We start from the raw sequence: 12,539 nt of genomic DNA on the forward strand, positions 1-12,539 counted from the left end.
CAGTATTCTTTGCTGGTCTCTTACATTTATATAGAGGAGATTAGCTTTTGTAAACTGCTTGGTGTGTTTGAATTGCTGTAGTGCGATTGAGCGCTGCTGTAGGGTGATTGAGCGCTGCTGTAGGGTGAGTGACTGGAGCGTCCACAGAGAGCAGTTTGCATTTCAGTTTGCAGACTATCTGCCCTGCATTGTACGCAGCATAGGAATTTGTATTTCAGGGATGCATGATATCGGGATCATATCACTTAGTGACCAATATTAGCATTTTCATTAATTGTGAATGCTTGTTACAGCCTTTTTTTACATTGTAGACTACTATTACTACCATCTAATACTACACTCTAAAAAATACTGGGTTAAAAACAACTCAACTTGGGTTATTTTTTATTTTTTATTTTGTTGCATAAAATAATGTAACTTACACCACATTAAAGACTTTATAAATGAAATAAAATCTTTTTCCCAGAAAATCCATCCATCCATCCAATTAAATTTTTTTTTTTTCTTTAGTACAAGTCAAAATGAATAATTGAATAATATATATATTTTTTTTTTGTACTTTACATGGTTATGATGATTAGAATGCTTATTTTTGTCTGGTTGACAAAAAACCATTGCAATTTGTCCATTAGATTTGAGATTATTACTGAGAATATGCTCTGAGTTCATGATTTTTGAACTTTTGTTTATCAATATACTCAATCATAAACACATCTTTGCTATAAATGAAATACACTACATCACCACTACTTTTTCCAGCAACTCATTCTTTGTTTACAGTCTACAAGTTTAAATGTTTTAGTTAGGAAAGTTTCTAAGAGTGTGAGTATAAACAGACTATGAAAGAGAACTTTTGAGTAAAAGAGTTCTCTTGTTTGGCGTGATGATGTTTAACATTCTTGTCAACTTCTGTTAATGCCATTTAGCCACTTGTTGTGAAACATCTTTTTAAGTGCTTAAAAAGAATCACTTGTCCAGTATAAGTGTTGAATTTAATGTAAAATAAACCATGAAAATACCTTGAACTTGTGTTAACTACAGGCCTTGTTTCAGGCATTTAACCAAAAACCCATTGGGCCGATTGAAACCTGAAGTGTAAAAATGCATCAAAATGCTTCTCTTATTCAAACATGCCTAGTAGCTTTTAAATAGATAGTTTTCATTTCTACAACAAACCACTAGCCAAATTTAGTCATAAATGATTAGTCCAAAATTAATCCAAATTGAGAGACTTTAGTTACTGGATTGGGTGACTCCCACATACTGCGAGAGTCGCTTCCAGTTGGCCTGTATCAACATGACGTCTGTTAAACTCTTCAGAGAACATTCTTTCCTATCCTCGTGAGGTGATAGTAGGAGTCTCTTTGTTTTGCTTGTGTGGCAGTTATTTAATGGGACTGAACTGTAAGGCTACATCAGGTCTCATAACTGAAGTTTGCATTTCATACTTGAGGATTATCGCTGTGACCCATGACCCACTGAACCCGCCGGTGCGCCGTTGTGGAGCAGCTCACAGGAAAGCTGACATGTTCCCAAAGCGGCCGCTTCACCTCCGCAAGATATTTACCTTACTGACTCAATCGACTGCCACTTGACCTTCTCAGGTCAAGACTAATACAGCTTTCCCTGTCCCAGATGTGGAAGGCTTGCTTTGGATTGGCTATCAAATGGCCATAGTCATTTAGGGTATGTGTGCGTGTCTGTTACTAAAATAGAAGGGAGTAATTCACCTAGAGTGATAGAAAACAGGTAACCCACATAACATGTCCTCCAAAAGAGACCTTCTGCCCAAAAAACAGACGTTCTTTCAGGGATTCAAAGTCAATTGCACTTAAGTATCTTAAACTACCATATGATTGTGGACCTGCAATTAAGTTAAGCCAGTGAAGGGCTAAGCAGACCCCCTGATCTGACATATTTGGTTGGCTTCAAAGAGGTCAGACCTTGTGAAGGGTGACTGGAGAATGGAGTTAAGGTATTTCAGATGAGACTCTAGGGGAAGTGGACAGCTGGAGACGCTAATTAACAAGATGTCCATGTCACACTTATGACCGTTACGTTGATTGAAAGTGGCTAAGCTTTACCTCCTGTCCAAATAACCTGTTTTTCACTTAACAATTGTGAATGTGTGTGGAACTAGCTGCATGTAGGAGGATTTACGAATGCCTTTTCTAAAGGTTTGCTAGTTATGTTCATGAATATATCAACTACACATGGCCAATTTCCTTTCAGATGGCTGTGCCCTATCGTGGCATGCTAAAATGCGTAACTAAATTGTACATGTGCTTCTGGAGATCTGGAGTGTGTAACACAACCCTCTAGACTTTTGTATAACCACCCATCTGTGGTAAAATACTTCATGAATTCAGACAATGCGTTTCCAAAGAAACTTTCCGTAGCGGTTGGGTTCAGACCGAGTTTTGAAAATAAATAAACAGAAATGCATAAACCTGCCTTTATCCCTGTATAAATATTCCCTCAAATGTCGAACTTATTGCACTTGAAGGGAAAGAACATACCCAAGACGTTCAGTGTCGCTTTGATCTGTAACGTCCGCCCATTCCCACCAGTCAGCATATGGCTCAGTTTAAAGCCAGACTGTGCTAGCAATTGACCTTCATGCCTCGATCACTTTTTTAAAGCTATAAGCTAATGGCAACGTGTCATAAATGCTCTCTTTGTTGCTATGACATCATGGGTAGAAAGTGATGTGCACTCCAGACTGTGCTGACGCATAGAATAAAATACTTCAAATGCTTGATTGCACTGATGTGGAAAATGGCTCTTTTGGAGACATTCTGATGCACTCTGTCTCCTTGACCATTTGCTTAAATGTGCACCCATATTCAGCTGCCAATCAGTTTAAGGCTTGTTAAAGGATTAGTTCACACAAAAATGAAAATGCTATCATCATTTACTTACCCTTGTTTCTTTCCAAAGCCATTTGACTTTGCTTTTTCCTTGGAATGCAAAAGGTACTGGTTGCTCTTTGCCATTCATTTATGAGTATTGAGGACAGGAGCTTTAAAGCTTTTTTTAAGGAAAACAAAAGGACCATAAATTCTAAAATGTAAATAATTTGCAGGCTGTTTTATAAGTGTCACCCTTTTTGTATATTAAACAGACATTCACTCCAGTAATCTGGTAACTGTGGTATCTGAATCATTAACTCATTGGGTTTGATTCATAAAGAACAAAAGAAAAAACAGATATAATAATAATTCAGATTGATTGTATGAACCTAATGTTGAAATGATTTGAATCAAAAGAAACATTTGTAGATGATCCTGACACAGATGCTTGCTGTATCTTATAGAAAAGCATTGCATGGCTTCAGAAAAAAAATTGCACTAGTCAGTACTACTGATCATTTTTATGGCATTTCAACACCCTTTTTGGTGCTTGAAAGCTCCAGTCTGCATTTACTCTAATTGGAAACGAGTGGTTAGTTCTCATCTTGTGTTCCAATGAAGGTTTGGAACAGCGTGAGGTTGTGTAAAAGATGACAGACTTTTTATTTTTATGCGAACCAGTCCTTCAAAAGAACATAGTGCTCTTTAAAAGACCAAGCTTTAACATTCCCTGTCTTCTTGCAGTCATAGTGGATTGCTCCCATAATGCAATGTTCAAGAAATCTTGAGCAGAAATGATGAGGAATGTCTTCAAGTGGGAACTCAAGTGGTCAAGCAACAATTTCTGAATTCCTAGATTTTGAAGTCTAGTATGTTACTCGCTGATTGATCAGAAGCTCGACTGAATCCCTAAAATCACTTAAAACTGAGCCAGTGGTCCTTCAGCTCATTTTTGCTGCAAATTATACAGAGAAGGAATAGGATTTATTGAAGCAAATCAGAATCTTTTTTGAGAAGCAGTCGTTCAAGAAATTGCCCACCCCTCTAAGACTCCCTGGATGGTTTATTTTCTCTCCCTTTAAGGAGTGAAATGTTACTTATGCATGAAGTGTTCCAAATGAAGGAACCTTAGACAAGTGGAAGCAGATGGCAAGAGATGATGGGAGACGAGTCCCTTAAACAGACTCTATCTACCACTGCCTTTACTGGAGACATACACACATACACGTAACTAGCTGAGGCACACTTTGTGTCCCATAAATGAAAAAAAAAAAAAAAAAAAAAATATATATATATATATATATATATATATATAAATGCATAATGAAATAGAGATACATGAAACAGAAATAATATATAATAAATATTTAGGCCTACCTAATATGCATGCAATATTTAAGCCCAGTATTGATTTTTATAGAATTTATTTATTTATTTTATTTTTTTACGCACTTAAAAGACTCTTATGCTACCAGAGGCTGAATTTATTTGATCATACATCTAGTAAAAAGGCTATATTGTGATTTTTTTTTTCAAATGTAGTTTGTTTCTTTTGAAAGCAAAGATACATATTCAGCATTCAGTACTCTAGTCTTAAGTGTCTCTTGATCCTTCAGAAATTATTCTGATATGCAGATTTTTAGCTCAGGAAACATTTCATACTATTATCAGCATAAATAAAAAAATAAAAAAAACGTGTGCTGCATAATATTTTTGTGAAATATTGAGAATCTGTGATGCATTCTTTCAGGATTCTCTGATAACTAGAGATAAAGTTCAAAAGGAGAGTATTAATTTGAAATGGACATCTTTTCTTACATTATAAAGTTTTTATGGATTTTTTATGTCTCTTTTGATGAATTTAATGTATCCTTGCTGAAAAAAGTATACATTTTAACTTTAATATATATATATATATATATATATATATATATATATATATATATATATATATATTTTTTTTTTTTTTTTTATACACAAACACACCAAAGTTTCTAAAAGATAAAATTATTTTATTCCAATAAATAAATGTGAGACAGAAATGTCACATTTCATATTAAAATTGTGAAAAAGTTAGCACATTTTTGCATCTATAACAGTTGTTCTGTCTGTTGCAGTGGGAGGAAATCAGTGTGATGGATGAGAGGAACACCCCCATGCGCTCCTACCAGGTGTGTAACGTGATGGAGGCTAATCAGAACAACTGGCTACGCACACGCCACATCCCACGAGATGGAGCGCAGCGCGTCTACATCGAGATTAAGTTCACCCTGCGTGACTGCAACAGTCTGCCTGGAGTCCCTGGCACCTGCAAAGAAACTTTCAATATGTACTACTACGAGTCCAACAACGCCAACCTGTGGTTTATCAAAGAGAGCCAGTACATAAAGATCGACACTATCGCCGCTGATGAGAGCTTCACGCAGACTGACGTGGGTGATCGCGTTATGAAACTAAACACAGAAGTGAGGGACATCAGTAACTTGAGCAAGAAGGGTTTCTACTTGGCTTTCCAAGATGTTGGCGCCTGCATCGCTTTGGTGTCCCTGAGGGTCTTCTATAAGAAGTGTCCTCTTGCCGTTCTGAACTTGGCCCAGTTTCCCGACACAGTGACTGGGGGAGATTCGGCTTTGGTGGAGGTTAGGGGCTCTTGTGTGAATGACTCCGAGGAGTTTGAGGCGCCGAGGATGTACTGCAGTGGAGATGGTGGATGGCTGGTGCCCATTGGACGCTGCGTCTGCAAGCCAGGCTTTGAGGAAAACAAGGACTACTGTCAGCGTGAGTTTATTATGCAGCATTATTTACTCCTGTATTGGCAACTTCTGATATACAGTTGACCTAAAAAGTATTTAGACACTTTTGAACTTTCAAGTTACACTTTAAAATGTAGGGATGCACTGATATTGATGACTGATTTTAAGTCTGATATAAATATTTTGGTTGATATTGGATATTTAATCCTGCATGCCCTTTTCCACAACTTTACATTAAGATTACATAATTTAGTGCTTACATAAAGTTAATATTTAAAAACACTAATAATTATATTGTTGAATGTAATATCCATTACGCATATCTTTGTCCAATAAGCTTATCCATTTTTCATACTATACATTTTAATGTTGTGATGCTTACAAAGCATCAAAGATTAAAAAAAAAATATATATATTATTTATTTAGACAAAAGAGATTACACTTTTAATAGCTGCCATTTATCTGTGATCAGCCATAATGAAATACATTTCCTCTTATTGGAAGTATTTTAATATCAGTGCATCCCCATTTATATTTTTAAATGTCATTGCATTACATAGAAATATCAATAACATTTGCATCTGCATCAGAACTGTTTTTTTTTTTTTTTTTTTTTTTGTGCAAATACCTTGGATACCTTTTTTTAAATAAATTATAGACACATAAGTAGACACAAGTGTCCAAATACTTTTAAGGTCACTATATAACAAAAAAAACATGTTTTTTTTTTACTTAACTGGGCAATTTATCGGGTGATATATGACACATTCTGTAGTGATGAAATGTATCCGCAGTCAGTTTTTTAAGCAGTTGCAGTCCCTTTGTTTGCTTCTGAAGTAAGCGTGTATGCGTGTGTTTGTGAGTGAATGCAAATAAGTTTGCAATGAAAGTAGCTGTGGGCTTCAGTGACTCATTCAGATTCACTCTGTGCCTCGTTTCCCTGTGTTGGGGAAGGTAGTTGTGCTCCAGGATACAAATTATTGAGACATAGCATTCCACAGAATATCTGTTCTGTTTACTTGCTCTGCAAATCCATAGGCCTCCAGCAGGCAGACAAACTTTTATTCGTGAGAGTGTGTGTTTTTTGGATGAGTTTGTACAAGTTTACTCCGAAGAAGTCTAAGCCAGCTGTAAATTATTATTATTATTATTTTTTTTTTATCTGCTTGTTTCTTGCATCTTTTCAAGCTAGTGTAACAGCACCTCAAACACAGATCTTTTTGATTCACCCAGTTAATATTGAAGCAATATAGTATAAAATTCCATGCAGCTGAAAAGTGTTGTTTATATTCACAATATAACTTTTTTTTTTTTTTTTGTAATGTTTCTAGAAAATACATGGAAATTAATAAAAAATTTTTAAGAAAATCCAAAGAGGTATTTTGAGTCATAGCTGTTGCTAATAAAATTGTATACTATATCGTTTTGCTGTATTTATTTTAAATGCTTTTCTTTTTATTTGATCTGCTGAGATAATACTTGTTTCAATTGCTCCTAATTCGTCTTGTGCTGTTCTTTTGCTGTTTTGACTTCCGTGTAGCCTGCAAACATGTCAAAACATAAAAAAGAGAAAATATCGAGCAACCCACAAAGCTCTTGCAGGTTCAAACCTCTTGTTGATTGAAACTCCTACTTATTTTTATTTATTTGCATGGCATCATTATGCAGTGTACCTTTCTTTTATCAAATCTGAGATCTTAGACGGCTGTGGAAGTGAGGAAAGCATGACAGGCTCATGTGAGTGTAATCGTGGGGCTGTTGTTCTCTTTCTTTGTGCATTTGGCTGTTTCCCGACTAATGGCTGCCGAGTAGCATCATGTTGTTTGCTAATGACTAGGCCAGAGCAACAGAGAGGGACCTGCTGAGGAGCTAATGACAGCACATTCGTGATGAAATGTTTGCAGACATATACCACTTGCAAACAGATCGCATCTCCATCTTTCAGTGTTAACTACATTTATTTTGTGGTTATAGCTCTTTTGCTATGCATTTTTTTAGATTAGCATGTGCTAATTTCATAATTGCAGTACAATTTTAGAGTGACCATAATATGTTCTCTTTGTCCTGGCAGGAATTTCTTAATTGCCTAAAATATTTCCTTTTGTTTTCATACTTGATAAAGGTAAACACTGAAAAGTAGTTTAAAGGGTTAATTCACCCCAAAAAATAAAAATTCTTTCATGAACTACTCATTCTCTTGTCGTTCCAAACCTTTAAGATCTTCATTCATCTTTGGAACACAAATTAAGATATTTTTGATAAAATACGAGAGCTTTTTGACCCTCCATAGACAGCAAGGGATCTACCATGTTCATGTGTTCTATAAACACATTAGAGAAAAAAATTGTTGAATTAAGTCTTTTTTATTTCACAAAAAGTATTCGCATAGTTTCATAAAATTATGGTTGAAGCACCGATGTCACATGGAGTATTTTATTGATGCCCTTACTACCTTTCTAGGCTTTGAACATGGTAGTTCTGTTACCGTCTATGCAGAAAGCTCTCGGATTTCATCAAAAATATCTTAATTTGTGTTCCAAAGATGAATGAAGGTCTTATGGGTTTGGAACAACATGATAGTGAGTAATTAATGGCAGAATTTTTAAGTGAATTATCCCTTTAAGAAATATAATGCAGCTATTGTACTACATAATATACCGGTAGCAAGTGAAACAAAGTGTGATCCACAGAACTAGTTATTTTTTATTATCTTAAGACCTTTTGGAAGTCCAGTAATAAAAATGCTGAAATTTGAAATCGCTGTTGATTTTGCATCCAGGACATTCATCACTGTAAAGAATAAATGGTCACATTGAGAACATTGTGGGATACAGTATCCTATATGACTTTCCTATTGGATATTGCAGAAACAGTGGTATAGTATTTAATTTCAAACATTTCCATGTCTTCCAATTTCAGGAAATGTGATAAATGCAAAAACACTGCTTTGAAAGAAACCTTCCCTCCTTCTCATGCAGCAGGTCAAGGAATGGTCACTCTTTGCAAAATAATCTTATCACAATGTGCCAGTGTAATGAATTGCTCTCTGCCGGTCAATTAACCTTATTCAAGACAAACCTAGCTGTATCTTTTCTGGTCCAGTTGCTCAATCAATCATGCGAGAGGTCAGTGGAAAAGAGAAATAAGAACTCGCTGAAGGCCTTGCTAACAGAGCGCAAGACTCAATAAATAGAGATTGACCGTGTTGAGCTATTTCTCAGTGTGGTGGTCCGTAGGTCAGCATGACGAAATGGCTAATCATGGAGGTCCATTGGAAACGCAAGGCCAGAGGTCGTCTAATATATGGCCTTGTCTTTCCTCTCAGGACGTGAATTAAACCCTATGTGTGTGGGTATGTGTAAGCGCAGTTTTTTTTTCTTCTCTCGCTTTCACCATAGTGACTGCATTACATATCAGGCCGGCAGATGGCTTTTCATATTTAGCAGATGAGTTATCCCTGTAAGCTCTGATTATATTGCGGATTTGTGAATGATCCTCCATCTGTATTAAGCTGACAGACTCTCTAGAAATGGATTCTGCTGCTAGTACAATAGCTGCCTTGGAGACCACATGGTTGTTTAATCGACAGGTAGACATCTAGCAGATATCGGAAAGCTTAGCGTGGGATTAGGAATCGTGGATCTATCTCTTTGCGCTGTAGGCCACTTTGGGTTAGCGTGGAGCCTTATTGTTGTGGTGGGAGATAATCGACTACGAAACAACAGCATAATTAGAAACTCTGATGCTTTGCAGTAGTGAAAAATGTCAAGATGTTTCATAGCAGCAGCATTTAAGGCTTTAGTTCACAGAATTTTTAATCATTTTTTTTACTCATTCTTGTGTTCCGACCTTAGCACAAAGAAACAAAAGTCTAATGAAGTGATTTTGAGCTCCAAAAAATTAAAAAAGCACCAATAAATAAATAACTAATAGTCTTTTGTCCTATATTGGTATACACTATTGTTAAAAAAAAAAATAGGAATCAGTAAGATTTTTATTTCTTTTTGAAAGAAATGAATACTTTTATTCAACAAGAACACATTAAATTGATCAAAAGTGAAAGTAAAAACAGTTGCAATGGTAAAGAATATTTATATTTCAAATAAATCCTGTTTCTATTCATCAAAGATTTATGTGTGTGTATCAAATAAGCCACTAAATATTAAGCGGAACAACTGTTTTCAATATTGATAATAATAATAATAATAATAATAATAATAATAATAATAATAATAATAATAATAATAATAATACATTTCATGAATAAATGCCAAATTATTCAAATTACAATGATTTCTGAATAATCATGTGACGCTTGAAGACTTGAGTAATGGCTGCTGAAAATTCAGCCATTGGAGGAATAAATTACATTTGATAATATATAAAAAAAGAAAGTGGTTATTTTAAATTGTAGTAATATTTCACAATATTGCTGCATTTATGATCAAATAAATGCAGCCCTCCTGAGCATAAAATTACAATTTATTTTGATTTTCTGTACTTCACATAGATGCATATCAAATTTGAATATGCAGGTATTTAAATGAGATTATCAGCAAACAGTGCTTAAATGTCTGTCTTTTGTCTTTTATTATGCTTTCCCCCTTGTACTTGACGGACATTTTGTGTGCTACTGAATAAAGAAACTCATACAGGTCTGTAACAACATTGAGGTTGAGTAAATAATGACAGAATATGCATTTTTGGGTAAACTAAACAATAAGGTACGTGGGCAAGGACATTTAAAGTATTTAGAGAGAAGTGGGAGTGAAAGGACTTCTACTTTTATCTGCTGAAAGTTTTCCAGCAGAGTGAAATTCAGAAACACAATGGGAACACTTCATTCTTTTCACTGTTTGTTGATCGCGAGCCAAAATGAGTGTTCACCTAAACAGCAAGCTTTTCGAATGTTTTCGAGGACCTGAGTGATGGCTAAATTTGGAAACATTGTATGACTAATGCCCACATGGGCAATTGTGTTACCTCTCCATGATCGTTAGTGTCTGAAAAAAAAAAAAGTAGTGAGCCGCTGGCATCTCAATGAGTCAGAGAAGGCAAAAGGTGTTGGTTTCTCACACTTGCTCCGGTGTTTATGCCCAGGAGAGCTGAATCCATGCTCTCCTCGGAGCCAGTGCTCAGCCAACAAAAGGTCAGAGCCCTCGGAAAAGCGTGTCAGCTGCGCTGAATAGCCTCTGCGCTGAAACTGTCAGCAGGCTAATGTATTAAAATGAGCCTTTTTTGCTTGTCTTTTTTATGCAAGGTAGGTGCTAATGGACTCATTAGCCGGGCCCGCTCTGCCTCTGAAATGGCAGCCAGCTCTAATTACTGACATTTTCCATAGTGCTGTTTTTATAATATCCGTGTTTTTCTTCAGCTGTTCCGTGGTCGAGTTTCGGTAATGGTCACCCCTCCTTCCCGGCGCGGGCTCTAGCGACGCTCGGAGACCACTCAGGAGATGAGGCTGCTGGTCCCTGTTTAAATATTCATTAGGACTCATGGATCCAACTGTCTCTGAGAAACGTGAATAAAAAAGGCTAAGTGCTTTCATTTAAAAAAGGCAACAAATAATGGAAAATGATGACATTCAATTAGGCTTGGCTGTGTGTTGCCCGTCAACGCTTCTCATTTGGAAGTCAGCAAGGAAGTCCATTTGAATGCTGATCAGCGTATGTTTGTTCAAGACTGCGTTTTTTGACAGTCGTGCATAAATGTGTTTGAAAAGGCATGAGCGTGTGCGTTTGGTTGAGTCGTGTTGTCCTCTGTGCCGGGGCAGCGGGGCAGGCTAGAGCACTGGTACATTTCCATAGGGACTTCTGGACGAAGCACGTTCCCTCTATAGTTTTCTCAGATGACGCAGACGGTATCATTCTGCTTATAAAATATTAATATCTTCATAGCAATGTTTTTAAAGTTAGTTTTCAATGCACTTTTTGAGTATAACTGCATTTATCAGAAAGATGGCTTGTTTGTGGCAGATGAGTAGATCGTGTTATAGAGCACTGCCACACTTTAGAGGACATCAAATTATACTGCTTTCTTTAGTTTCGGATGATTAAAAAAAGATATTATAATGGTTTAAATCACTTATACTGAACATATATTTTTGTTTTAAAGGATCTGTTCACCCAAACATTTCAACTGAGTCATTATTTACTTTTCTTCATATTGTTTTAAACCTGTGTAACTAAAAATGGAACCGTTGTATTGAAGAAAAATGTATTGGCCAAACATTATATTAAATATATATAAATACTGAAATTATAATAAATCAGGATTGGAACTTTTAAGCTGCAAAAAGCAATGTAGAAGTAAGCAGCAAGATGCAATATTGCAAATCTTTAAAAGCCGTACAAAAAAAAAAATAAGTTTTTATTTATTAATAATATTTTCCTCAAATGAGCTGTGACTTGATGATAGAGTCAGTTGAACTGAATCAGTCTGATTTGTGAGCAGTCTGGGTTTGTGGACTGGATCAGCTGATAAAAAAACAACTTTTATTCCACAGAAAAGAGAAAGGATTGAGTAATGACAGAATTTAAATGTTTTGGTGCACTATCGTTTAAATGGATGTTATAAGGATTAATTGGGTGGGTTCACAGCAATGCAACACAGAAGGCCATCATTTACTCACTCCAGTTTAACACACACTTTGAATGTTGTTGTTTTTTTCCATTGATTCCTTAATGTATATTTAATGCTGGATCGGATGTGGAATTTAGTGATTTGAATTGGTCTGAAAAATACTAAGATGCACTTAATGAGTTTACAGTAAATCTATCATCTATCTTACCAGAATAGCCCATCTTCTGAAACTCAGATGAGTTCTCCATTGACAGTGGATCTTCCTTAGTGGTTCACCAGCCTGTGTGGCTTCTTTTTTTTTTTTTTTTTTTTTTTATGTGGCATTTTGAAATGGGCCCGTCCAGAACCTTT

At 35.9% G+C, this 12,539-nt stretch overlaps 1 protein-coding gene across 1 annotated transcript in view; it reads left to right on the forward strand.

Annotated features, from left to right (window-relative positions):
* The window catches only part of epha4b (eph receptor A4b), a 102,153-nt gene that overhangs the window by 13,682 nt on the left and 75,932 nt on the right, over positions 1-12,539 (forward strand). The window contains exon 3 of the mRNA XM_052549211.1: positions 4,970-5,630. Within this exon, the coding sequence (XP_052405171.1) occupies positions 4,970-5,630 (661 nt within the window). The remainder of the gene's footprint in view (positions 1-4,969; positions 5,631-12,539) is intronic.

Source organism: Carassius gibelio, chromosome B2 (assembly GCF_023724105.1).
Source record: "Carassius gibelio isolate Cgi1373 ecotype wild population from Czech Republic chromosome B2, carGib1.2-hapl.c, whole genome shotgun sequence".
In the NCBI taxonomy this organism is placed as follows: Eukaryota; Metazoa; Chordata; class Actinopteri; order Cypriniformes; family Cyprinidae; genus Carassius; species Carassius gibelio.